Source organism: Aspergillus melleus (assembly GCF_016097325.1).
Source record: "Aspergillus melleus strain CBS 546.65 chromosome Unknown contig2, whole genome shotgun sequence".
In the NCBI taxonomy this organism is placed as follows: domain Eukaryota; kingdom Fungi; phylum Ascomycota; class Eurotiomycetes; order Eurotiales; family Aspergillaceae; genus Aspergillus; species Aspergillus melleus.
In genome coordinates this window covers 1,596,246-1,623,969 of record NW_025763371.1, presented here as the reverse complement: position 1 = coordinate 1,623,969, position 27,724 = coordinate 1,596,246, and the positions used below count along the sequence as shown (strand labels likewise).

The 27,724-nt window shown below is 52.5% G+C and overlaps 6 protein-coding genes across 6 annotated transcripts; 4 read left to right on the top strand and 2 right to left on the bottom strand.

Moving 5' to 3' along the window:
• Positions 1–158: 158 nt before the first annotated feature.
• Positions 159–2,723, top strand: AKR1 (palmitoyltransferase AKR1; the record flags this gene model as incomplete). The annotated part of the gene is made up of 6 exons (XM_046085031.1): positions 159–464; positions 542–1,345; positions 1,425–1,497; positions 1,570–1,834; positions 1,889–2,001; positions 2,068–2,723. 6 exons carry the CDS (start codon positions 159–161, stop codon positions 2,721–2,723), a joined length of 2,217 nt encoding a protein of 738 aa, XP_045940994.1.
• A 3,416-nt stretch (positions 2,724–6,139) lies between these two features.
• LDX57_003384 (lysine N(6)-hydroxylase/L-ornithine N(5)-oxygenase family protein) lies at positions 6,140–7,709 on the bottom strand (the record flags this gene model as incomplete). Its single annotated transcript, XM_046085030.1, has 2 exons — positions 6,140–6,776; positions 6,838–7,709. The coding sequence occupies 2 exons, from the start codon at positions 7,707–7,709 to the stop codon at positions 6,140–6,142; spliced, it is 1,509 nt and encodes a 502-aa protein (XP_045940993.1).
• A 4,819-nt stretch (positions 7,710–12,528) lies between these two features.
• On the top strand, positions 12,529–17,829 carry LDX57_003383 (tyrosine protein kinase SWE1). Its single transcript, XM_046085029.1, has 2 exons — positions 12,529–16,195; positions 16,265–17,829. Exons 1-2 carry the CDS (start codon positions 13,715–13,717, stop codon positions 16,991–16,993), a joined length of 3,210 nt encoding a protein of 1,069 aa, XP_045940992.1. The 5' UTR covers positions 12,529–13,714; the 3' UTR covers positions 16,994–17,829.
• Positions 17,830–18,206: 377 nt separating this feature from the next.
• LDX57_003382 (putative mRNA splicing factor RNA helicase (Cdc28)) lies at positions 18,207–21,578 on the top strand (the record flags this gene model as incomplete). Its single annotated transcript, XM_046085028.1, has 1 exon — positions 18,207–21,578. One exon carries the CDS (start codon positions 18,207–18,209, stop codon positions 21,576–21,578), a length of 3,372 nt encoding a protein of 1,123 aa, XP_045940991.1.
• A 141-nt stretch (positions 21,579–21,719) lies between these two features.
• LDX57_003381 (cytochrome b5-like heme/steroid binding domain-containing protein) lies at positions 21,720–22,753 on the top strand. The gene is made up of 2 exons (XM_046085027.1): positions 21,720–22,070; positions 22,236–22,753. Exons 1-2 carry the CDS (start codon positions 21,894–21,896, stop codon positions 22,311–22,313), a joined length of 255 nt encoding a protein of 84 aa, XP_045940990.1. The 5' UTR covers positions 21,720–21,893; the 3' UTR covers positions 22,314–22,753.
• Positions 22,754–23,104: 351 nt separating this feature from the next.
• Positions 23,105–27,085, bottom strand: LDX57_003380 (putative nuclear migration protein; the record flags this gene model as incomplete). Its single annotated transcript, XM_046085026.1, has 2 exons — positions 23,105–23,967; positions 24,028–27,085. 2 exons carry the CDS (start codon positions 27,083–27,085, stop codon positions 23,105–23,107), a joined length of 3,921 nt encoding a protein of 1,306 aa, XP_045940989.1.
• Between the last annotated feature and the right edge of the window lie 639 nt (positions 27,086–27,724).

Sequence of the window (27,724 nt, the reverse complement as noted above, 5' to 3'; positions counted from 1 at the left end):
CAATGCTTCTTTAGGTCCTGTGGAGAGAAATCATAGTCACCGCCGACCGTTTTCCCCGTACTCGCATCCGCCGTCACCCTTTTCCCCTGCTTTTCCCTGGCACCCGGACTAGCCACACCTCGTACGGAACAGTCTAACGAGGTTGCGACGTACGAAATATGCCTTCCGGGACTTCCTCCGCGGAATCTCAAAGCGCCAGCAGTTCCGCCGGTCTCAGTTCCAGCTCACCGTCCGCTCCTAACGGCAAAAGCACCACCTCTTCTCCAAAAATTGCCCGAGAGGATGCCAGCGTCGAACTCAAAAACATGAAACCAGATCGTGGGATTGTCAAGGGCTCAATTCCCCTAGGGGAAGATATCATGCAGATTGCCCGAATAGGCGAGATCCCGGCTATGCGACAATTGTTTGAGGAGAAGAAATTCACTGCCAACTACCAGGATGAAGAAGGCATCACCCCTTTACACGTACGTCTGTTCCGATAGTGCTGGCACGATTGCGGAACCTCTGACTGACATGATGCTTTCTTGCAATTTATCTCTAGTGGGCGGCGATCAACAACCAGTATGCGATGTGCAAGTTCTTGCTGGACTCCGGCGCCGACGTGAATGCCAAAGGAGGAGAATCGGTGGCCACACCCGCCATGTGGGCGGCGCAGCGGTGTCACTACTACATTGTTCACCTTCTTCTTCAACGTGGCGCCGACCCTCTGCTCACCGACGTGCAAGGGTACAACATTCTGCATTTGGCGACCATCGATGGCAATGCGTTCCTGCTTGTCTTGTTGCTACAGCAAGAAATACCGGTGGATGTGGTGGACCAACAGGGTCATACGGGACTGATGTGGGCAGCTTATAAAGGATTCCCGGCATGTGTCGATTTGTTCTTGCGCTGGGGCGCTAATGCGAACGCCGTCGACGACGGTGGGCTGACTCCCCTTCATTGGGCACTGGTAAAGGGCTCCATGCCCTGTGTTATGAAGATCCTAGAGTATGGTGCCGACAGGTTCGCGAAGACGCAGGATGGTAAGAGTCCGGCAACGGTGGCCAGCGAGATGAATACAACGAGGATATGGTATCGCGCTCTGGATGAATGTGGCTTCGACCTAGATGGGAACATGAAGGTCATCCCCATGGGATTGAATTCGTGGGTACGGAACAAGAGCATCATGTCGAAGTTCTTCTTCCTTTGGCCATTCTTAATGGTCTTCGTGGCTCTATGGATTCTCAGCAACATGGCCGTGTATGCTGCTATCCCGATCATGTTGGTTACCGTCTTTGGTCTACAATGGGCGGCACAGAAAGCTGCGAGTCGAAGTGTTTCGGAGTATAGGATCCTTCAAAAAACGGTATGCTTTTGTCCGTCGCTAATCGCGCAGCATACAATCTGCGCTCCTGCCTTATACTGTTGCTAATCTTGTCATCCAGCCATATCTATCTGGCGTATTTGCAGGCACTTTGTTCTGGGTTGGCGTCCGATACGTCCTCTATGTACTACCAGGTATGTCGCATTGACCCCGAAAGATATCTATCCTTTGTAAGAGTAGCGGAAACTCACAAGCCTGCCTTGTAGCCACGTACTCCACTGCTCCGTTTTTGAACGCCTTTTTTGTCCTCTTTTATTCTTTGACGACCTACTTTTATCTCTATGCCATGATCGAAGATCCTGGTTTTGTCCCCAAACTCGGAAGCAGGAACCAACAAAGAGCAGTCATTGGCGAACTTTTTGAGCAGTGGAAGTTTGATGAAGAGAACTTTTGTGTGTCTTGTATGGTCCGGAAACCTCTCCGGAGCAAGCATTGTAAGCGCTGTGGGCGCTGCGTTACAAAGCATGACCAGTGAGGATCCAGATTTAAGGAACGACCAGCGTGTATGGGACTAATTCTTTATAGCCATTGCCCTTGGATCGATAACTGTGTTGGAGCGAACAATCTCCGACATTTTGTTCTCTACATCGCGTGTCTCGAAGTTGGCATTATCTTGTTCTTGCAGCTAACGTTCATCTGTAAGTGCTTATTGCCCTTCTTAGGCGTAACCATGCTGGACATCGCTAACGCAAGGGTGGGAATAGATATCAACGCCCTACCAGCACCGGCAGGGCCCAAGTGCAATATAATTAATGACGCGCTATGCGATTTGGTCGTCCGCGACACGTTCACCCTTGTTCTTGATATATGGATAAGTATTCAGCTGGTCTGGGTTACTATGCTTTGCGCCGTTCAACTGGTTCAGGTTTCTCGAAACCAGACAACGTACGAGAATATGCGAGGTCATTCGATTGACAGAAGCCATTCAAGCTCGCGAGCTTTCGCGTCCGCTCTAACCGCTGGGACCACTTCGCTAGATGCCGCTGGCCTTTCGTCTGCAGGTCAAGGCCCGAATCCTGCCTTGGCGCCGGGGGCTCTTCACCGACCGCGACGACACGGGTGCTTGCAGCAGTGGTCCTCTCTCCTGGGTGTCGATACTTTCTTCGCTACCGCACGAGATGGCCTGCGGGATGGGCGACACTCACAGCGCCCCAAAAACCCGTTTTCGCGAGGCTTTGTTACTAACTGTCGCGACTTCTGGTGTGATCCGGCGCCTTACTTTGGCAAGCGCGAATCCGGTTCTGCAATGCTCGGTGGTGAAGTGATCAACTATAACCAGATGTACGAGGCTCCGTTGCCGATGCATACTGGTGGTCGGTACCGCAGCCTGGCCGGGGAGGAACCCGAGCAGATGGTTTGAAGATGATGTGATGATACGCTTAATTAATCTCACGATGTGGCCTCTTCCACGCTGGAGGGCGTGTTGGGGGGAGTGGTGAGGCGAGAAGGAGGCACATTTGGTTTCTCGGAGCGATATTGACGAAACGAATATCAGAGGAACCTCTGTATAGACATGCACATGGCCGATTGGATTAGATGGCCCCTGATGGTTGTATTTACGAACTTTCTTTCTACTTTCGTCTGTTTTGTATAGTTGTAGATTTGAATATGAATCGATATCTACGGAATAGTGTCGTATCCTATCCTATCACAGAGCTCTAAGGATTCTTCCGCCTCTTACTTAAAAGTGGGAAATCAAGTGCGATTTGAACCAAAAGGATCAGTAGAGCTGACCGGAAAGTACTTTCGGGGATCAGACCAGAAGGAAAGGAAGTGTAGTTTTTCACGACCATCTCGTTCTATGTACTCCGTGAAGTATTCATCAAGTAAGATAAATACCATAACCGCCTATTACAAATATTACATACACCCATACTTAGTGACACGTCCATGATACCGTCTGTTACAGTACCCACATACACGGTACGACCCAAGACGGGTTCGAAACATCCGATCTCGCAAATTTCGTGCGCCTTAATTAGCCCAAAAGTCAAATGCCGCGCTAGGATCTTATCTCGGAAGGATGTACGGGTGGGTTTTTTTTAAATTTTTTTCCCTTTGTCTTTTGTTTCTTTGGACTTGTGGTGAAGATAATTTCTTTTTATCAGATCCGTTTATGTTTCTAAGGAACCAGGGTACTCATCCCGGATTGTCTCATCTTACTCTTAGTTAGCTGTTCGAATTATTTGATGCAGTTAGTTGTTATTATCGTGTTTGTTTTTTCTGCTACCTAGTCGCTGGATCTAATCTGTTTTGTACTCCGTAAGCTCCGTCTAGGGATTTTCGTTTTCAGTTTCATTTTTCTTAACAGTAATCGTCTCCCTACAATTTAGGTAAAGGCACGAAAATGCCCTCGAAACTAGCGCAAAAATACAAGAAGATCCCTGTTGGAGCTTACGGAGTAGGTACCTGAGAAGTTCTTGTCTGTCACTGTTGGACAGACGATCTCGACTCCTTTCATTTCGGTCTGTTGGTTGTTTTCTCTTGCGATGGGCTAAGCAGTTTGAATAATTGGAAAGCACCTAGATAGAAAAGAAAACGAACAATTGGGTACGGGACACGGGATACGGAGTACATCAACAGGGATTCCTGTCCCCTGTGAGTATACCTGGTAGACGCTAGGTCGCATAGAACCGCCACCGCAGGAAGCTTGCACGAATTGAAGAAAAAGGGACAAGGAAAGGAGCGAAATTAGTGCAGATTTAATATTAACCGAAGAAATGTAGATCGACCATACTAGATCCCCCAGTCCTACGTTTGCCTTTTGGTCTATTATTCCCGAAGGATGAATGAAATGGAATGATAGACCCCCCTCGGGTGAAGAGACGTGAACGACTCGCAAGACCGGTCAAGCAATGGGTTCTGGACCCGATCGGGCCAGATATTGCGAGCTGCGCGAGCTGTCGCATACAGAAAATAGGATCGTCGTCGGGATGAACCAAAACGGGGGAAAGACTCCGACACCAGAAAGCGTGGCATGAAGTGGCATGATGGGGACAAGATGGGGAACTCGGGAGGATGAATCAGTAATTCCGAGGGTAGCAGGTAGGAAAGAGTTTAGCACATTCGTGAAGGCCGAAGGGGGGGGAAGGGAGGGAAAGCCGGGTGGAAAAGAGACGAAGGAGGGAAGGGAAATTTCTCGCCAGAGACCGGACTACCCCGTCAATGACTCTCTCTCCGTGCATTGCATTGGCCCGAACCAGAGGGTCGATGATGCAAGCAGCGGGTTGGATTCTTGGGTTTTTGTGGGTGCTGGAAGCTAACGGGGTTGGGAGGGAGAGCGAATTTGGAGCAGAGCAGAAGGCAGAGAGGAGGCCGAAGTGGAGATCGGTTGACCATTATCAATCAATCATTAATCAATCAGTTACCTAATCAAGCAGCTAAAGCCTTCGGTTCCTGACATGGAAACGACTTGCTGGCCTAAGTTCCGAGAAAATACCTCGGACTCCGAGAGTATTGACGAAGACTGAGAAGGGGGGGAAAGAAATCAGGGGACGAGAGGAAGAGACCAGACCAGGCCAGACCAGACCCTGCATTGCATTAGTTTGACAGGCGAATGCAAGCTGTAAGAGGATTATTGAATGCCATCCATATTCCTTCCATTACCTTACGAAATCGGAGCAACAGCTTTCACGAGGCAAGGGAAATCCCTGCAGATCCAGAAATCCCAAAAGATTATATACCAATAAGAAAAAAGCTCGCCGTCCCTACACCGATACCGAGTTACTCCTTCGTACGGTGTACATCGACATCCCGTAATGAGGCAGTGGTGGGCCTATCCTTTTCCTTCCCTCGTTTTGCTGTCCTTGGCAGTGGATGCTCTGGTGGACACAATGAGCCTTTCAGCATGGTTGAATGGCCGAAGGATTTATGGATGGGAATGGAGAAGAGTGAAAACTGGAAAAAGAAAAGACAAAAGAAGAAAAAAAAGAAAATAGCGCGCCAGCCACGCCTCGGTCTTGGTCCCAATGCCAATTGACGGGTTGTGGGATGGCGCCATCAGATAACAGACGAAAATTTTTATCTGATCAGATTATCAGGAACCGACCACATCTTTAATTCCTGCACCGCACGGGATTCGCATGAAGAATGTCCCTTGGAATTCGCGACAATTGGTTTAATTCTGAATCGGCACTCCATTCACAACGAACGAGCCCGTCTGTCTCCTACCAATTTTGATTTCCCATCTGGTTTCTCGGACATGTCTGTGTGTGTGCGTGTCTGACGCGGTAACATTATTCGCTTGACATCAGCGGGTCTCCCTCTTGGTAGGTTTGCGACGCAACCTAACTAAATGCCCAGTCCACCACTCAGGCACTTGACTAGGCTTGCATGCTAGAAAATTTTCCCAGAAAATAATGGAGCCTTTCCCCTCCCTCGGACTCGAGCTCTCGTGGAACCCTTCTTTAACTAGCGGTGAAATTGTTAAAAGCATTTGTATCTACCTCTATCAAATATATCTCCAAAAGAAAGTAAATAAAGAAAAAAAAAATTAACAACGCGTAGATAGTGGTATGTAGAATAATGTGACATGTCTCTTTAATGTTTAACAGGCAACTTGAATATATCAGTAGATTTTTTGGCAACCCCCCGGTGGGGTTCATCGGCATCTCACTTCCCATTCTCCGTGTTCACTGTCCATTTCGGTTTGCTGGTCCATCCGCTGCCAGGGAATTATTCCTTTAGCGCCATATTCGCCTAAAAGAAGCGGATCTGGACCAATGCCCTTTTTCACACTCTTTTCCTCCCCCCTTTTTCCGATTAGGGTTTTTTCAATTAGAGCATAGCGCGGAACTTGGGCGTGTCCTGCACCACCCCGTCCGCAAGCTGACTTCCAAAGAGCGAGCTCACCATCTCTCCGCCGCGAGCGGCCAGAACCGACAGAAGACTGTCACTCAGGCCATGCGTTTTCTCGTTGGAGCCTTGCAGCCAGATCCCGGCCTGCGCGGCAACCTTGCTGGGGTCTAGGTCGACCCGATAATCCCGGCTCGGGTTCCACCCTTCCTGGCCCACAGGGCGCAGATGTTGCACATTTTGCAGGAGCTGCTCGTGCGCGTTGCGGAAATATCCCGTTGCCACCATAAGGGCGTCGACCTCCAGCGTTTCCTTGCCTTCGCTCACCGCACTCTCCGTCTCGTCCTTGGCGGACTTCAGGTGAAGGCGCATCCGGCTCTTGGGTCCGTAGTGTTCGACTCGCGTAATTTTGCGGTTGGGCAAAATGCGGTGCTGCCATTGCGTCTCGTCGGGGTTCTTAACTCGCTGGAGGTACATCTCGTTGTAAATCTCCTCGATCAGCTCGAGCCGGACAACGCTGTAGTTGGTGGCCTTATCAGCGGCAAGGGATCGCTGGCGTTCGGCGGGCGATTGGTGGTAGAATTTATCGACTCGCTCGGGATTAAAGATTTCGTTGACACTGTAACCTATCGTTAGGCTATGAAATACTAAGATTTGGCTGAGGTGGGAGTTCGACTTACAAAGGAGAATCGTCACTGGGACGCATGGCAGTGTCCCTCATGATCAGCGTGGTCCTCGACTTGGGGTACCGCTTCTGAAGGTCGTGGAAGATCTCGGCGGCACTCTGGCCACTTCCCAGGACCGCGATGTTGTACGCCTGGCGGTCGTCGTTCAGTAGAGAGGGCAGGGTAGTGCAGTACTTGGAAGAATGCATGATTCGGGGGTCCTGGGGGAGACCTGGAGGGATCTTGGCGGTACCTCCGATGGCGACAACCACCTTACGAGCGCTTCTCGATGTGATGGCGCCAGTCTCGACGTTCCGCGACTTCACCGTGAAGAAGTCGACAACCGAGCTGTTGGGGTCGGTTTTGCCAGGAACCACCTCGACCACCTCCTCTCCGTAGCTCACGACGTCGGAGAATCGTGACGCGCACCAGCGCATGTAGTCTTCGAATTCCATCCGAGCGGGAAGGAAGGTGCTCAGGTTGGTGAAATGGATCAGACGGTCTTTCTGGTGAAGGTAGTTGAGGAAGGTGAAGCTACTGCGAGGATCGCGGAGGGTGGCCAAATCCTTGATAAACGAGATCTGCATCCTAGAGCCCGGAACGAGCATACCGGAGTGCCATGCGAACTGTTTCTGTCGCTCGAGGAAGCAGACCTTGGGTTGCCAGTCAGCCGGGGCCGACTTATTCAAGCACGGGTCCAGAGCATCGTGAAGCGCAATGCCGATTGCCAGGGAGGCGGGACCGAATCCGACGCAAAGAAGGTCGTGGAGCTCGTCATGCGGCGTGGCCTTCAAGCGGGGTAGCTCTCCAGAAGCTTGCTGCTGCGTGGAGGGCATGTTGCGATAGACGGGGAAGCCGGCCTCGGGCTTCCGTTCCACAGGCTCCATTGAATAGGATCTGGTATGTGATTATAAGAGAAGGGCGTTAAAAAAAGAGGGAAATTAAGGGTAGAATAAATTGGGGAAGCAGCCTGTGAGGGGTTGGGGGGTTAAAAAAATTATTCTCAACGCAGCTGCGGGCGAGGGGAGGGTACTTTATATGTACTAGTCGATGGGGTATAAACAGAGCAGGGACAATAGCTTTTTTGTTTTGCAACCAGAAAACTGGAACTGGGCCGACACGATTAAGAAAAAATAATTTAAAAAAAATTTCGTCAGGTTAACTTCAAGAAAGCGGATCCAGCAAGACGGTTTCTCTAGGCAAACCAAAAGCAGGCGGTGGTTCTTCTGACAGCGGGCCGGGAATGGCGTAGGATAGTCGTCCTCGGTTCCACCAACTGATTGATTAATATTTAGTGCTGAAGAAAAAGAAAAAAGAAAAAAAGACGAAGTGGAATAAGGAGGGGGAGGTGGTAGTAGTACTGTAGTACACCATAGTAGGGTGACATGGTATGTATGTACATACCTACAGATCCTCATCCCCTGTCGCTGGTGGTAATACAGATACCTACGAAGTACTCTGTTTAGCTTGTCCACTTCCTGTTTATTCCTAGGAATAGATCGGTCAAAGGAAACACTCCGAAGAAAAGAATAATAAACGCCCCTACCGATCATGCACCGCTGGAAGCATCCTCTACGAACGGTCGAGTTCTCTTCGTAGCCGAAACACGCCACAGAGGTTCCACTGCTGCTGCGCTTCCATCCATGTCTGCAGACAGGAACAAATGACGGTATACCAGTCATGGCACACCCTGCTCAGGCCACCCTCCCGGGCTAAAAGCAAGCCCCACGGGCCCAAGCAAATGTCTTGGGCGTTAACTGCAAGTGGGAGGATGAGACGTTTAGATTAGATCCGCTTGGCCCGATGTCGGGAAAATGGGCGCTTAGCCTGGCCCGTGACTTGTATGTATGGTATGTACTTTACATACAGTATGAAATACCTGAAGTATCGGGTATTACGGTTCAGGTACTGTACTAGTGACATGGAGTTCCAAAAGGAGGGTCACGAGGTATAGGTACAGTACCTCTCCATGTCACTGGGAAACGGGCTAGTGACCATCTGCCCTGCAGTGGCCGCAGGGTAGCCACGCCTAAGCCAGGAAGAAGACTGAGCGTCGGAGTGGAAAAGGTATCCGCCTGGTTCTAGTTACTCAGTCTCTCTGAGCCAGTATAGACCGGCGTTTCGCTATTGTGTCCCTCAAGGGCCCCGCGCACGTACCTCTCGACATGGCAGTCTCAGGTACATGATGATCCGATCGTCGCGAATGGGTAATCCTCAACGTATTCCCTCCCGTGTTGTTTCTGGAAAATCACAGGGTAAACCCTCACCTGCCAGAGAACCAGGAAGACGAGGGATTGCACCAGAGATGAGCATTTTTGGCCAATCCAGCCCGTGACGGGCCCCGATTTTGATCATGACCAGGTTGATGGTCATGCATATGCCTACATATGCAGGCTCCCTTCTCCTGTGCCCCGCAGACGTACCCCTCAGGAATTCCCCTTCGTGGAGGCGTGCCTGTCCTGGCCTTGTCCGAGGCCTGACTACGAAAGTCAACCGGATGGTTCGCTTTCCCTAGCTTCTATCTCATTATCCAGTCAAACCCCCCCTAATACTAAGCACATACTTCTAACAGTACGGGTATCGCCTTCCTACTGACCTCTGGCTGGTGGGGTTTCAGTTGTGCTGACCATGCCATGCGAAAAACAAGGCAGATCTACTGCTAGAAAACAACCCGGTTCCTTTCATTTCCCCTCTTTCCCACTTGTTCTTGTTGGCTCCTGTGGCTCTATCTTTGCTCTTGGTTGAGCAGCCGGACTCAAGTCTCCCCGAGGCCTTGAGTAAATCGAGCACGCCTCATTCGAAACACCTTCTGGTCAGTTTCGGAGGATAGGCAACCTCAACAGATGAAAGGAGAAAAATGTGGACTTATACCAAAAACCTCATTTAGGTAATGTCAGTCCTCGCAGTACCTGATATGTCAACAGATAACTATCATCTCGCGGTTGTCGGGTCGAATATGTTCGACTTTGAAATATCGACTTCTAACTGATTGCACGGCGAGAACTGGACCACAATATCTCAGGACGCATCTAGGGGGAGGGACTACTTATGCAAGAGCCAGAGCATGTTTATATCGAGTTAGTCCTCTGCCTTGTGGTCACCACCAAATATAGAAACAAACCTTGCATAACGTCTTTTGGATGCCTGTCGCAGTGACATTTCCACCGTACCTAGCATCGAGGTAAACCGAGCACCAATTCCAAGGAAGTCTTAAGCAGATATCAGAACTACTTGTCAGTATCTGCTGCATTGCATCATCGTGATATGACCGCTCATGCAGAGAACCCTGGTCTCGAACATTCCTTACTTCGTGAGATCAAGATCCCATGGGTTGTCATGATGACGTTAGATTAAAGGGGCCAAATAGGTTGCCTTTCGCATTCGCTCCTTGCCGAAGGTCGCAGGCGATCTAAGATAAACTTCAACCTCATTACATCGCAGAGCAGCGTTGGCATGGTTGCCAAACACTATGCGTATGTCTGTCACAATTAAGGGCTCTCCGTTTGACATCTGCTTCAACCAGAGCCTCGGGGCAAAGGACCTTGCATTACGTCGAGTGACAGATAGCAGCGGGATTGTATTTGGATGGAGTTTCGTGGAGATGCCATCTGCAACGTAACCTCTTCTGCAGGTTGAGGTGCAATCTTGAATTTAGTTCGGTTTGTTTATCTACGATGTTCTAAGGGTGTAGCCTAAACCACCCGTGATGACGCATGCTGGATGGAGCTGTGTCTAGATAGAACCATGACATTATCACGACTTGAGCTCATCGCGAATTTGTAATGACAAATGTATCTTATAGTAGAAGCCCAGGTTATGGGAAATGTGTACGCTAGCTCCGCAAGAAGACCAACGTCGAGAAGTTATTTAGTTCGTTAATCATGTCCAGACAGTCAGAACTATGCGAATAGGCAGTTGATTTTGACATGTCAATATTTAATCTAGACCCTACAAGAGCAAAGCAACAAGGCATCGTGAGATATGCAAAGCAAGATGGTTCGCAAGGGGTTGGCCGTAGCGTCATGGATCCTGAAGAAGTCCTGAACAGGCGAAATGTCGAGTTGGGGAGAGGCTTGATATGCGGTGTAAGGGATGGGAGATGGGTCTGTGGGATTAGGTTTATGGATATGGATTAACTCACCGGGGCGCATAATTAATTATTCATCGAAGTTTGAGGATGGATGTCTCTCGGTAGGGATGAAACTAAGAAACCATTAAATCAATTATTTGAATCAAGGGTGAAAATATTTAGTGGAGGGGCAGCCGACTGACTATGAGGCCTAGTGGTCTTGACTACAATCTGGTATTATTGTATGGTAGCAAGCGGAGGGGCTATTGTTGTTTACTGCTGCTACATTTCCATTATACTCGAATTGATTTCATTCAGGTTGCAGCGGCAGGATGAGATGTTTGTTTGTGAGAGAAATTGTTGTGGTCGCGGAGCGGAAGAGAGATATATTTTGTCGCTGCTTGCCCTTCACCCCACATCTTGATAATGCGACCCCCCGACCATGGTTCATCTGTGACCTGTAACACTAACCGGACATGTAAAATCTGGAGGACGTTGGAATGGAGGATTAAGCTTCAATGCGGAGGACGATCGAAGGGAAAATCAATCTCAAGTACCCAGATATACAGAGGAAGAGCGTAATCGAAATACCCGGGCCATCATATCACATAAGATTATCTCGGTGGGTAGATCGATTTGGCGACCTGATAATGATATGGCTCGCACTATCAGTATCAATGACGACGGGATCGGACACGTCCAGAATGAGGGTCGGACACGTGTACTCTGGTAGACCAGATAATCTAGCCGCTACGAGGTCATACTCCGTAGTTATACCCAACGACGTTATGAAAAGGCCTACTCTGCAAAAACTTGGATGTCGAAAATTCTAGAAGTATAAATAAGGTGGACAGGTGCCTGATCGGGTGCCCGTGTGTTTATTATTATTATTATTATTATTTTGCCACCAAGGCACTCCCGTAATTGGCACCACTTGAATTATGGAGCACATGACAACATACTTTGGACCAGGGACGTTGATTTCTAATTTCTACCCAAGAGATTTGGACCATGTATCAGGAGACGATGTGGCGAGATGCGCGTTGCAACCGTAGACGGAGGACGCGGGCAGTGCGATGTTCTGAAGATAGTAGTTGTATATACAATCATAATAAATGAAGAGCACCTGCAAGGGACGCGACTGGGCTGATCCGAAGCCCCCGCGTTGTTTTGCTTATCAACATTATCGATAGGGGGAAAACCCGGTGGGTAGCGGAACCTTGTCTCGGGTACCGAGATTAACCTGTTTTTGCCGTTGGGTCGGGGTGCCGGATCTGGCAGCCTTGTTGAAAGTTGAAAGTTGAAAGTGGTTCTTGACGGGAGTAATCATCAAATTTGTCAATATTCAACGCCTTCAATGAATGAATGAATGAATGATTGAGTCATATTCAGTAGATTCATAAGGTGTATGGTCATCGTATGATGGACTGGGGCGCGCGGGAACCCTTGGGGCTACGCGTGACTCTCCCGGCGCTAAACCCAAACAGGCCGCAGTCAACAACAAAAGACGCGCAGCGCGTGCCAGCAGAAAAACATCGAGTCCCGCCTAAGGATTGGCTGGAAGGCGACGGAGGAGGCGAACGATGCCAGATGGATCTAACTGGGCCTTAACCTTTTTTTTTTTGATTTTTTTTTTCTCCTTCTTGAATTGCTCGTCTGCTCTTTCCAGCTTCATCCTGTCAATCTGTCTGCTGTGAGCAGATCCCGTCTTCGCCGAATTCAGTCCGTTTAAATCGATCCATTTTCAGAAATAGAATCGCGCACTGTCTTCCTCCACATAAACCCCCCCTCCATCTCCCGCAAGGGAATTTCCTCGGGCCATTTATTGACTGAGGACGGCTGCATACCGCAACTTCATCAGCCCCCCTCTCCGTCTATCTCATCCCTTCCTTCGTCTCGCCTTCGCTCTCTCTCCTTCGCGTGGCACTCGATTTTTGGAGGGACTCGACCACTTCCGCCACCCCTTGCGCAACCGATTTTGTGTCTACACGGTCATACAGGGCTTTTAAAGAAACGGAGACGGAAGGGAGAACGAAAGCTGCTGCTGCTGCTTCTCTTGCGATCAAATCAAATCGACCCGCCTGCGTCTGTACGGATCCTATCTGCCTCTCGCGCGTCGACCAGTGATTTTTTATTATATTTTATTTGATTATTTTCTCGCGCGACCTTCGAATTCTCGTGTTAACCTCGTCGCGCGTATACTCGTTTCGTTCGCTCCTGCATCTTCGCGACGCGCCTGCTTGTTTTGACATTGTCGTGGTCACCCTGAAACATTCCCGGTCGAATCCCAAGCGCCGACGGACGCTGCGAGCGCCGACGTATCTTGTGTTTCAGGCGCGTGGCTCAGTGCCCTTGGTGCACGACGAGGACCGACCTCCCGGGAATCTCTACTCTTCCCCTCCCCACCTCCTCTTACGCAGTCGCGCTGCGCGTACAGAGGCATCGACGAAGTGGGTTGAGAGCTCGGTCAGCCTTCGAATAATCTGATGGGATGTGCATCTTTCGCTTGCTTTGTATAGCCTGCTTGTTTTGTCTTGATACTGCTGCCGCCGCGCCTTACGTTCGCAGCATTCCGCTGTGGAATCGATTACCTTGCTACATTTTGCTTACGGGCTAAGACACGACAACAATCGCACCGCCACAGTTCCTACCCGCCATCTGTTCTGTTGTTGTCAACCTCCGTCGCGGGTGAAGATCACTGTATCCGTCACGAACTTGCACCTCGATTCGCTCGTCGACCCCGTTCACGGCGCATTCTACTTTCCAAATCTCGACCTACCTACATCGACCGGATTGCTCTTGATTTTTAGCGAACAATCCATCATGGTCGCGACCTTTTCACCTCACCGTGATGCGGGTGGTACCCTCCATCTCCCATCCCACACGGGAATCCATCATGTTGATGCCAGTTCGGCCATTCGCCAGTTACGACGATCACTGTCGCGATCTCCTTCCAAGAGTTCCAACTTTTCTTTTCTCACCTCCCGGAATCACTCTCCTTCCAAAACAACGCCCTACATCTCATCTCCTCTGTCGCCCTCGCGACGCTCCTCGCAAAACAACTTCGTCCTATTTCCCAGCTCCTCTCATCAATCTCCATTCGCCGTGCCATACCCGCCAAGCGCCAAAATCACGCGGCCTGTGATGCGCCGTGTGCGGACATCCCCGAGGAGTCCTGCCAAACGCGCCTTGAACATCTCCGCGGACCAGGGAAACACGAAACCTGCACAGTCCGTTCCAACGACGCCCGACGTGGAAAACTTCCCTTCAGCCAGGGGAATGAGCGTCCAATCAGATGATGATGATACGAGCGGGAATGGTTGTTCGACTACCCCCGCTGGATTCCCGGAAACTTCCACTCTTTCACCGCGTCCACCGTTGTCTCGTGTCGAGAAACGGCGGAGCGGGACCTTTGGCTCATATGCAACCGTCAGCCCCCTCAAGCGCAGTGACGGAATAATGAATCTTGATCGGGCCTCTCGTGGCAGTCCGTCGGCCAAGCGGCGAAGTGTTCACACCGCGAACCTCTCTAACGAGTTCAGTATCTTCGACAGCGAGGACGCGCCTGCCACTGTTGATGAATCCGCAGGCGAGTCGCTGACGGATGAAGAGACACCCTCCTTTCCTTCTGCCACCCCATTCAGTCCCTTTGCCACGATCCCGAAACGCTCATCTTCTCTGCGACGCTCAACGCTCCAGCAACGCCAAAGCGATCGCTCTATCTTCTCTCGACCAAAAGCCATGGGCGAGTCCGAAGCCTCGGACAGCGGCTCTCCCTTGAGTCCTCGACCATGCCCGTCTCTGGATAGCAACCTCTTTCAACCGACTCGCGATAGCTTGTTCTCTCCCCGACCGGTTCCGGCTAGCCCGTTATTTTCATCAACAAACAATGCTCACGGGCAAACGCGTCCGACTGCCCACCCGCTCTCACGGACGATAACGCAATCATCATCAAGCTCGAGTTTGGTCGATGACTCGCCTACCCATGAACCTGTCCACAAGGCTGATCGCCCGAGAGGGGTGTTCAATTTCTCCAAATCGCTCCCGGCGGGTGCCACCCGACCAGGAGCCGTTCGTCCACTCACACGTGAAGACTCGACGTCTTCCACCGATTCATTCGCTACCCCGGAGAACTATAAACTTGTGAAGCCTCTGCCGGCTGCCTTTATGTCCACGGGGCTCATTTCGAAAAAGAACCGCAATGCCGAAGACCCCCAAAACATGATGGGCTTCAGCAAGAACATGCCCGACACGCCGTGCAAACGGCCCATCAACCTTTTCCCTACCGGACAGAAAGCGCAGCCGGAGCTGTCCTTGGGAAGGTCAACGCTAGTTCGCCCATCGGATGCATCCCAGTCCCCATCCAACCCTCTTAGCACACGGCCCAAGCTAGGCCCGTTCGCGCGGGGTATGGGTATCTTTGGAAACTCATTCAGTCGACCGGAGGCTTCGCGTCGCGGTAGCTTTGTCAGTGTAGACGGTGATGAAGGGATGCAGTCGCAGTCTCCATCAGCCCGGCATGATAGCCAACCCCTCAGTGAATACGATCTCCCACCGACGCCGACCAAACAAACCTTCTTCCCATCGCGCACTTACCCCCCGGCCACATCGCAAATAGCTTCCCTCGAGAGACTTTCGGAGGCCATGGGGACGAATTCCAGTCCTCTCCATGACAGATTCCAGCGTGGATCCCCACGAACCCCCCAGGATCACCTCTTTCCCCCCGACCCAAGCGGCCTGTCTATCTCGGCGCCCAATGAACAACATTCGGTCAATACGGACTTTAATTCCTCGGAATTGCCGGCCACCCCGACTGGTCCGCGTGAGTCCTTGTTGCAGTCCGGCAAGAGGACGAGTTTGACCCTGAGCGGATACCATGCCCCGGACGTCGACCCGAGCTTGACTTCACGCTTTGAGAAGGTGGAGCTCACCGGTACAGGGGAATTTTCCCAGGTTTACCGTGTGGCCGAGCCTCACGACCAAGGGGTATCGTCACTGTTCTCAAGCCAGCCAAAGTCTCCTAAGCCCGTGCTGGAGCAGGTGTGGGCGGTCAAGAAATCCAAACAGCCATACTCGGGGTTGAAGGACCGCGAGCGCCGCATTCGAGAAGTCGATGTGCTCAAATCCTTGACGAATTCCGACCACATCATTTCGTTTATGGACAGCTGGGAAGACAACGGTCATTTGTATATCCAAACCGAGTTCTGCGAAGAGGGTAGCTTGGATGTATTTCTTGCTCAGGTTGGACTGAAGGCAAGGTTGGATGATTTCAGGATCTGGAAGATTCTGCTCGAGCTGTCTATTGTATGACCCGCCCCTTTCGTTTTGAATCTGTCGAATCTTGATTGGCAGCTATGCTAACCTGACGAATAGGGACTGAAACATATCCACGATATGGGATTTATCCATCTCGACCTCAAACCGGCCAACATCCTGATCACCTTCGAAGGGGTTTTGAAAATCGCCGACTTTGGCATGGCTACGCGATGGCCTGCCGACCATGGAATCGACGGCGAAGGAGACCGCGAATACATTGGCCCGGAGATCTTGATGGGCCGCTACGACAAACCCGCGGACATCTTCTCCTTGGGTCTAATCATGTTTGAGATCGCCGGGAACGTTGAACTTCCTGACAATGGTCTTTCGTGGCAGAAGCTTCGCAATGGTGACACGAGCGACGTTCCCAGTCTCACGTGGAGTTCCGAGACTGGCGTTTTCCGAGACCCGTCCGGCAACCCTGTGTCCGAAGAGCCATCGTTTGAAGAACTGTGCGCCTCGGACTTTGGTGACGATACGTTCGGCGACGACAGTTTCATCGGTAGATCGAGCGAGCGAAAAGCCGTCCCCCTTGCTCGGTCCGGCGAACTGGTCGACCCTCCGAGCTTCATGGTTGATGCCAGCCATGAGCAAGCCTTGGACAGGATTGTGCGATGGATGATTTCTCCGCAACCGCTCGATCGGCCGACCGCAGATCAGCTTTTGGAGACATACGGCGTCCAATTCGTGGGACGTCGACGTCGAGCTGGAGCCACAGTGTACGAGGGCAACTGGGGTCCGGCCGACGAAATGCTCGCTGAGGACGCCGAGATGATCGACGTCTGAAACCCCCGGGGTCATCTGATACCATACTGATTGATGCATTTGGTTGGAGTTGGTGCTTTCCTTACAATAACAACATTTAATGATGGCGTTGAGGTGACAATCTGGGATTTGAATAATTTACACGCCCCTGCTCAACCACGCAGCGGGCAACATGGATGCTTCTAATGTGCAATGGGGAACGCCCACGTCATGTACCGCGGCAATAACGCATTTTTGTTTCTGTTTTTTTTTCTTCTTCACTTCGGTTTATCACGCCTTCCGACCACTCTCTTGCACTGCCCAATGGCCGATAATGCCCTTTTGGAGCTCGATGCACTTGAGTCTCACGTTCCTTTCTCGAACCGAAATGAACTTTCCTTTGTTCTAACAACGATTGAGCGTTTGATGCTGCTTTTTTTTTTTTGCATGCGACTGTCCCCATGCCTCTGTATGATTTTGAAGAAGGTTTTTTCTGCACTTGTCTGATGTAACAGCCTGTTTTTCTTTGTGTGTTTCTCTCAGTCCCTCTTTCTCTGGCGCTCGGCCTGTGAAGAACCATTGTTTTTTCTTTCTCTTTCTGTTATTTCTCATGCACTTTGGGCGGCTTTAATGATGACTATTAACCCTTTCCTACATTTGTATCTCCATCTGCTTGGCGGCTGAGAATTTCCCTTCTACCACTGTTATTAATCTTTTTCCTCTTTGTTTTGTCCCTCTGTTTCATAGGATTATGGGACGGCATAGCTGATATGTGATCAAGCGGGCTTGAGAGCAGGTAATGCTTGTGATTTATACTCTTGAATGCAACCATTTCTGGGCGCAGAAACTGCGATGAACCAGATCTGAATTTGGATGCCAATTGAATCTTCTGAAATCCGTAGGAGCCGTATCATGCAATAACTAGGTGTTCTAGTATGTTGATGATTCATCATCGTTGGATCGGCCGATTTCTTGGCGCCGCGGAGCTTCTTCGCATCGTTTGGCCGACAGTTGCAAAGTCCGATCTCCTCCAACTCGCCATCGTCTCCCTCTCCTCTGGCCACCATCTTATTGCGCCCGATCCCGATATTACTGGACAACTATTTATCTTTCATGACTATGAGCCCTGCGCTTTGAGTGAGGATCTCACGGGAAGACCATTGATTGGGAGAGACTAATCTCTTAACCTCTTCTGCAGACCGGTAGAACAGAGGACCACCGACCTCGCGACTTTTTACAATTACCGAGACCGATCATGGATAACCGTACCTTTGTGTCGGATTCCCTTCTCCGCCTAACCAACGCGTCGGACCCTACCGTTGTTGATTTCGTCCTCGCCACCGCCGGCTCCGCGAAATCGGCGACCTCGCTACAAGACAAACTCGTCCCCTTCCTAGAAGGCAGCTCGAATGACGTCGGTGCCTTCTGTAGCGAACTCTACGGACGGGTCAACAAGAGCAGCGCCGGCGGCGGCAGTAGCAGCAGCAAGAATGGCGCCAGCGGCGGGCCCTCGAGCAGTGCGCGGGGAGGGGAGAAGAAGAAATACCGACTCCTAGAAATGGAAGACGAGGTGCCGGATTCCGCGGGCTCTCTGGGGCCGACGAACATCGAAGCAGAGCGCGAGCGACGGAGGCGCAGGGATAACAACAAGGAGCGGAGCCGGGGCAAGGACCGGGATAAGGAGGAGAGCCGGAAGCGGGAACGGAGTCGCGAGGAAGGGGGTCGGGACCGGCCGCGGTCGAAGAAGCTGCGACGACGCGATGCGGACGATTTCGATGACCGTTGGGGCGACGAGGAGATTCCCGAGGAGGAGCTTTACGAGGAAGAGGAGGAACGGGGGGCCGGCGAATTTGCGGAATCGCCGGCGAAGCGCACGCGGCTGGACGATGGGTCTGCGCGGTCGCGGTCGCCCTCGGCGGATCTAGACCCCGAGGTGAAGCGGGAGCTGGAGCGGAAGCGCGATCTGGAGGAACGGGACGAGTTTGCTAAGCGGTTGGCGAAGAAGGATGATGGCAAGTCGAAGAAGATCGTCGAGGATCGGACCCGCGCGGGCGAGGCTGCTCGCAGACGGGCTCTGGCTGACGACTCGTCTGCTCGGGCGGCTGTCATGCCCGACCTTCGTCTGCGCTCTCGTCAGGAGTATCTCAAGAAGCGTGAGACAGAGCGACTTGCCCTTCTGCGGAGGCAGGTTGCGGAAGAAACCGCGGAGCTTCGCGAGAATCCGGACCTGACGCGCAAAGAGAAGGAAGAGTTTGCCCGAAACCGAGAGGTTCTTCGAATCGCAGAGGAACGACTCCGGATTGACGACCACCGCGATGGCTACATGATGCCGGAGGACTATATTACGGAGAAGGGGAAAATCGATCGGAAGAAGAAAGAAGACGCCCTCTACAAACGCTATGTTGACCGCGACGACTATGGACAGGAGCGATTTGTCACCGAACATGAAGAATGGGAGTTGGAGCAAACGGCTAAAGCCAAGGCCCAGATAAATCGGGCTGAATTTGTGGATGAGGGGGACTACGAGTACGTGTTTGACGATTCGCAAAAGATCAACTTCATTATGGACGCCAAGATGGAGGGCACACGAAAGCCTATGACACATGAACAACGGGTATTCCAAGAGCAGCTTGACGCTGCCGAGAAGAAGGCCGCGTCAATGGAGGATACGCGGAAAAGCCTGCCAATTTACCAATTCCGGGATCAGATCATCCAGGCTGTTGAAGACCACCAGGTCCTTATTATCGTTGGTGAAACTGGGTCTGGTAAGACCACCCAGATTCCCCAATACCTCCACGAGGCCGGCTACACCAAGAACGGTATGAAGGTTGGATGCACTCAGCCCCGACGAGTTGCTGCCATGAGTGTTGCTTCTCGAGTGGCAGAGGAAATGGGAGTGAAGATCGGTAACGAAGTCGGATATGCCATTCGATTCGAGGATAACACGAGTGATAAGACAGTGCTCAAGTACATGACGGACGGCATGCTGTTGCGTGAACTCTTGACGGAGCCCGATCTCAGCCAGTACTCCGCGCTGATGATCGATGAGGCGCACGAACGGACGGTCCCTACGGATATTGCCTGTGGTCTATTGAAGGATATCGCCAAAGCCCGGCCGGACCTGAAGTTGCTGATTTCCTCCGCGACTATGGACGCGCAAAAGTTCCAGCAGTACTTCGACAACGCGCCCATTTTCAACATTCCCGGCCGTCGGTATCCGGTTGACATCCATTACACCTCGCAGCCCGAGGCCAACTACTTGGCTGCCGCGATCACCACGGTTTTCCAGATCCACATCACGCAGGGCCAGGGAGATATCCTCGTGTTCTTGACTGGACAGGAGGAAATCGAGGCAGCCGAGCAAAGTTTACAGGAGACGGCACGAAAATTAGGAAGCAAAATACCGGAAATGATCATTTGTCCGATCTATGCCAATCTGCCGTCTGAACTCCAGACGAAAATCTTCGAACCCACGCCGCCGAAGGCTCGCAAGGTGGTTCTAGCTACTAATATTGCCGAGACAAGTTTGACGATCGATGGAATTGTCTACGTGATTGACCCGGGATTCGTTAAGGAGAACGTGTTCAACCCACGGACTGGAATGGAGAGTCTGGTGGTGACGCCGTGCTCGCGAGCCTCTGCCAACCAGCGGGCCGGTCGAGCAGGTCGAGTAGGACCAGGCAAATGCTTCCGCCTGTACACCAAGTGGGCCTATCACAACGAGTTGGAGGAGAGTACGACGCCGGAGATCCAGCGGACAAATCTGAACAGTGTGATCCTCATGCTGAAGTCGCTGGGGATCGACCAACTCCTCGAATTCGACTTCATGGACCCTCCGCCGGCCGAGACAATCATTCGCGCATTGGAACAGCTGTACGCGCTGGGCGCGCTGAACGACCGGGGTGAATTGACCAAGATCGGCCGACAGATGGCCGAGTTCCCGACGGATCCTATGCTCGCCAAAGCCATCCTGGCAGCGGACAAGTATGGCTGTGTGGAGGAGGTGCTTTCCATCGTGTCGATGCTGGGCGAAGGCAGCGCGCTCTTCTTCCGGCCCAAAGACAAGAAGATCCACGCGGACAGCGCCCGCAATCGATTCACCATCAAGGACGGCGGCGATCATCTGACGCTGCTCAACGTTTGGAACCAGTGGGTGGACTCGGACTTCAGCTTCGTCTGGGCCAAGGAGAACTTCCTGCAGCAGCGCAGTCTGACGCGGGCGCGCGACGTGCGCGACCAGCTGGCGAAGCTTTGCGACCGAGTCGAGGTGAGCGTCAGCTCGTGCGGGTCGACCAACCTGGTTCCGATCCAGAAGGCCATTACGGCCGGTTTCTTCCCGAATGCGGCGCGACTCCAGCGCGGCGGGGACAGCTACCGGACGGTGAAGAACGGGCAGTCGGTGTACCTGCACCCATCCAGCACGCTATTCGAGGTGAACCCGCGGTGGGTGATCTACTTCGAACTGGTCTTGACGAGCAAGGAGTACATGCGAAGCAACATGCCGCTCCAGGCGGAATGGCTGGTGGAAGTGGCGCCGCATTACTACAAGAAGAAGGATCTAGAGTCATTAGGATTAGAGAAGAAGATGAAGGGTACGGGAGCAGCGGGGGAGAAGAGTCGGGATTAACAAGGAGGATTTGGTTCATAATTAGAGAAATGTATATGGTTAGCATTTTGGAATGCCTCTATTCTCCACTGAAGCTAGATGAAGCAGTATACATCGTCATAGTCCGGAACTCCAATCAGAAGGACGGTATTGCAATCGACCGCGGCTCCGACGGGCGCATTTTAACCTCGGCTCATCCCTCTCCACTTCGACCCCGGATCAACTTATTCCTCCTCTCCTCTTCCTTCCCCATATCAACCAGCACCAACACCTTTAAACCGTCGTGATACCTTCCAAAAACAAAACCCAAAACAAAAGACACCAACACGAAGCAAAATGTCCCAATCCTTCACCCCCGCCGACGTGGCCGCCCACAACAACGCCGACAAGGGCCTCTACATCATCATCGACAACAACGTCTACGACGTAACCGCCTTCGTCGACGAGCATCCCGGCGGCGCGAAGATCCTGAAACGCGTCGCTGGCAAGGACGCTTCGAAGCAGTTTTGGAAGGTTTGTTTCTCTGTGCCTCTCTTTCATTCTATCTAGTCTTCACGTGCCTGTCTGGCCTACCCACCTACCCGCCTACCCCGCGATGCGTCCATTTTCTCTCTCTCGAGAGAATCAATCCGATTGAAAAGTATCGAATTGCGTTGCTAACGTGTCTATTTCCTGCAGTACCACAATGAAGGCGTCCTCAAGAAATACACACCGAAGTTGAAGATCGGGGAGGTCAAGGATGCGGCGAAGTTGTGATCGCGCTTCCTTTCTTGATTACCTCTTACTTTCTTTCTTCTCTTTCCTTGACTCGCGTGACGACAGATACCTGGGACTGGCCGGCTCTGCTTGGTCTGGTTTGGACTGATTGGGGAAGGTCGGAGGACATGACTGCCTACCAGACTATACCATTCCTCTCCTATGGGTTGATTTATGGCTATGGACGGGCTATTGAGGATGCGGCCCGGGAGGCGCAAAAACGGGGTTGAGCTCTGGCTGGATTCGCGTTCTCTAGATGATGGGAGGAAGGGCTATGCTATTCGATTGTTTGATTATAGATGTTGATTGATGTTGATGTTGGTGTTTTATTTACTGGAAATCATATGATACCTATAACTATGCTAGCGATCTTGACATGTTCTATACTTTAGAAAGTAATTATCCTTATACTGTTTCACTTCTACAAAATCAATGAAGGATCTCCAAAATATGACGTTGTGTCTTATTATTGTCTGAAATTTCTTTAGAACCGAAAGTCGAAAACCAAACCCGGAATGGTATAAGAGATAGATCAAGGTGATATCTTCCGCAAGAAACAAATGGTATCATATCGATGAGCTGGACTATCAGGCACAAAGGCAAGATAGATGATAAAGCAGACTCCCTTCCCACATGCAAAGAACAACACGAATACATACACAGAGGGCCAAATATACAGACAGAACGAGGTAGGATGTCGCTAAGCGATGGCGACGGATGACTTTTTTAATCAAAAGGGGAGAGAAAGAGAGACGAAGAGAGGGAGAGGGAGAGCAGGCTAGAGCAGAGGGCTAAAATCCCCGAAAAGGATCGTCATGGTGAAAATGCTCGAAATCGTCATAAGGAGAGTAGTCGGGTTCACGAAATCTCGGGTTTTGCGGCGCACCCCACGGGCTCGAAACCTTCCGGCCATGTCGGGCGCGCGTGGGACGGATTCGACTGGCGTCTGCCTGGTCAATGAAGGCTTCCATGCGCACCGTTCCAATCGCATCGAAGAAGTTACTCGTACCCGTTCGGACACTGGTTTCCGAGGTTCGGCGGCTGTAGCTGCTACGGCCGCTGTTGATCGTAGTAGCTGCGCCGTGCGATTGCGGCCCGTGCGTGTCGGAGGATCCCCGCGTGCTGGGGTTCGAGGGCATCGTCCCCTGGCTGGAGAAGCTGCGAATCGTTGGGATCGCCGGCATCCGAGGGGTCGTGTTGCTTCGCTTGCGCGCGTGGTTGGAGAATCGAGGCACCGTGGGTGGATCGGCTGCGTCCATTGAGTTGGTCGATTCTCGGCCTGCAGGGATTTCGGGGACGGGCTCCGGCTGATTCAACGATCGCTTGCCCTTGGGACCGGGTCGAGGTCGGCCTTTGGCGATGCGGATCGAGTCGCGGATCGGGTTTCGGCGCAACGATGCTGGCTGAGCAGGCGGCGTGAACTCTTCTTGCGGAGCAGGGGGCAGAGAAGAGAGGTCGTGGAGGCCCATGGCGGAGTGGCTCAAGAACGACAGTGCAGAAAGCCAAACATAATGACGTTCGATGCTAGAGGCTGTAAACTTAAGCGCCCGCTGGGGCGTCAAGATGAGGATGGAACGATTGAATTGGTTGTGTGGGTTGGCGCCTTTCGGCAGGGGGTTGTCGTCCTTGACGTCGAGCACGGATTGAATCAATACTGTCAGTTATATTAGCAATCTTGTTTCCCAGCAACCTAGAAAGATATCTTTGTACTTACACTTCCTGCCACTCTTGCCCAGAAGGGCAGGCCCACTCGTCGGCTGCTTGCTGCTCCACATGACGGCTCGCTCGTAGGGAGCCAGCCAGACCCATCGTTTGTGCCGAACTCCACTGTTGGTAATGTTGGCCGACACCTCCTCGGCATTCCGGCCCTCCCAGTTGTCTTTGGATTCACCCACGCCGCCAAACGATCGCCGCCGACGGATGTACTTGAACATCCATTCTCCAACCATGGTCTGTGCGATCGCATCGACGACGCTTGTCGGCTGAACCGACGTGGCCGTGGAATCTTGTCGCTCATGGAGCAGTCCGCGCGGCGGGGTCGCACGATGATGATTCGACTGCCGTTGGCTGGATCGTCGATCCCGGGGCATGGTAAGTTCATCGAACGGAAGAGGCGGGTAAGGCTGATGAGGGCTTTCCTGCCCAAATGAAGAGCCCGACATGGGAGACGAAAGACTTCCCGGCCGGTCATGTTCGGTGTGCGACATTGCAGCGGCCGACCGGACTCGTCGCAGGGTGGGACGTCGCACAATCGGTGGACGCGTCCGATCAGAGAAATTCCGGGGATGGTTGGAAGGGGTCGGACTCTGACGCCCCTCACTCCCGTTGACTGGGAATTTCCTGGAGCTGAGACGGATTGGCACCGGGAACGGAGGAGCAACGCTCGAGGCTCCGCTGGCACTCCCGCTGTCGATGCTCGGCTCGCTGGGACTCCGAGGCCGTATCTTTTGGTGGGCTGCTGCTCCGCTAGAGATCATCGCAGCGCGCCGGATATCTTGCTGGCGTGCCGTAGGTGTCGCCATCCCGGATCTTGGGCCCTGCGAGGACCCCATGAAATCCGCGTCCTTTGCTGTGTCCCGACGAGCATCCAGGTCGATCAGATGCTCATCGACCTCACGCACACTTTCGTCCACGCTCGGGCGGTCTTGCGTCGAAACTAGCTTGCCCCGTTTCAATTTGTACGCAGCAAACGGCCGGTTGAGAAGGGCATCGTCAGTAAAGATATCCTTGGACTCTTCGGATGGCTCCTCCTCGTCGCTCTGCGGCTCAAACCCGGCGAAGAGGCTGCTCGATCGGAAAGGCCGCCTGATATCCGTCTTCGATTCCTCGGACAGAGGCCCATTGTCGTTGTTTCCAGGATAGGCCTGGGTATGGCCCGAGAACTGAGTTTCCGAGACGGGCTTCGCCGGCTTCTCGTCAACAGAGGACTTCGGCTTTCTTTCGCCCTTAATGGGCCGTGGAGGTGGCGCTCGGTACGGCTGCACCGGAACATCCTGAGCGTTCATGTTAAGCGGCAGATCTGGGATAGCTGAAGGAAGTAAGCTAGCTGGCAACTTGACAGATCGTTGATCGATCCGAATTTCTTCCGTCTGGATGCCAACCGTTTGGGTTTCCACAGCGGGACGGAGATCAGCCTGGCAAGACGCACTCTTGGTCTGAGGCGGGAGAACAACGCTGCCACGGGGCGAAGGGGGATCTGAGCAAGGCGGATGAATTGCGATCATTGGGACCGCGAGTTCGGGTGACGCAGAGTCGGTTTGCTGCAGACTGACTCGTTTTGATTCGATCTTGGCAGGTGCAAGCTCTTCCGTTTGCACGGAGGTGGAGACCATCACAGCTGGCTCGGGAAGCGACGGCGAAGGTGGCATTTCGCTAATCAGAGGCGTCCATGGGGGAGTGGGAAGATCTGCGACCGTTTGACAAGACGTCGAGACCATGTCAGCCGAAACCGTCGACGTGCTGGTGTCCTTGGACGAGTAGTGCCCAGCGGGAGCCTGGCTATCGCCATGAGACTCCTCAGAGTATCGGCTTGATGGCAGATTTTCGCTCTCCGTTGGTAGCTTCGGAGAGGGCGGAGGAGAGTACTGAATGCCCGAGTCCCGGTATACGTACGACACCGGAGCTTTCCAGGGGCTGCTCAATTCCGACGTGCCGTCGCCTCTAGTGGGGTGACCGTCGTTGCTGCCGTGCAGAGAAAGACCTAGGATCTTTCTCGCTTTGGCTCCCATGCCAATCGTATGAGAGATGTGGGATTGAACCGACACCGGACGCTCTTCCGGAAGCGCCTCGGGGGATGCGGGCACCAGGTCCTCGTCGGGAAGCCCGAACTCCTCGTCTTCGTCAAACGCGAGTTCTTGGGCAAGGCTCAGGCCGTCGGGTTTGTTGATACCCGGCACGTTGGCAATGCTGGCTACCGAGTACCGAATGTTATGATAGTCACCCTCGTCGGAGCTCACGCTGGTGACGCTAGTCCGGCGTCGTCCTTGACTACTGCCCGAGCGAATGCTTGCCGAGTCACTGTCTTTGCCGGTCATTCCCTCCTTGGTCGTCGCTGTTTCATCGGTATCTGGGCCGGAATGGGACGAGCCGGCCGTTTGAGCGGCCGCCACTTCATTCAAGACGACCTTGAGACGACCTTCCACCACATGAACCTTGCGCTCCATATTTCGGCGTTCGTTCTCCCACGATTGTTTATCGCGCTCCCACAGGTTCAGCGTTCTCTCCATGTCCTCCTCCCGACTTCGAGCTCGTTTCTGAGTCTGCTCTAGCTTTTTACGAACATCCGCGATGTTTTCTTGCGCCTCATCGCGCTCCCGGGCAAGCTCGGTGAGAGCCGAGGAACTGCCGCCTTCCAACAACTGTAACTGATGTCGGAGCGAGCGGGTTTCCTTGGTACTCTGCGACAGCCGAGCGGCGAGGTCTTCATTCTCGTTGCGAGAATCGTCCAGGCTTCGCTCGAGCACATCGATGGCTTTTGTTTTGCTTTCCACATCCCGTCGGAGAGACAGAATCTCCGACACTAGAGATGCATGCAACGTCGGAGTGAAGCGACGCGGATCAAATGGTGACAGCGCATCCTCGTCGGCGCCGTCGTCATAATCACTGCGCCCGTCGGGCGAGAAGTTCTGGGTGGGGAGAGAAGGAGGCGACGTCAACGGACCGGGAGAGGAATCCCTCCTTACATGAATCGAGGGGATCCTTTGAGGGGTGGCGGACGGCATTGGGAAGGCCTGTGCCGGCGAGCTCCGAGGCATGGTATCCGTAGCCATCATGATTTCGATAATAGATTTGACATCGAAGACCAGAAGTCCGGCTTTAGTTCAAACAAGTAGTGAGATCGATTTCCCTCCTTAGGTGATCGTTTCCATTGGCCAGTTAGGAACCGTGCATTGGAGTGTACGCCGAGTGGTACTTCCAGATGCCGAGTCCAAGGAAACCCTTGAAGCCAGCCGGTATTAAGTGGAGTGGAAGAAAGAAAACGCAGACCAGCAGCGGTGGCAATCTGTTTAAACAGCCTGTTTCTAGGCGTCAGCGTGATGCGGACAACAAAATGGAAAGAGGCAAGAACGACAATGAAAAGCAAGGCCACCAACGGACAAATCTCTTTCGCTGGTCACGTACGTTATCAAGCAAGTGGTTTCGCGCTTGCGCGTTTTGAAGCGGTCTCCTGCAAGGCGTTCCGATGCCGAATCAGGAGATTATTGATGCCGTGCCCGGCTGTATGACAACGACCCTTTTCTAGCCACCCGACAAAGGGGGAGTACAATTGGTGAAAGAAAGAAGAAGAGCAAAGAAAAAGAAAAAGAAGAGGAAGAGGATGGGAGCTAGCACGAGGAAAATAAAAGTAAATCGAGTTGGTCGAAGCGGGGGGGCGGGCGAGGGAAACGAAGATCAAGCTCCAAGACCGCAAG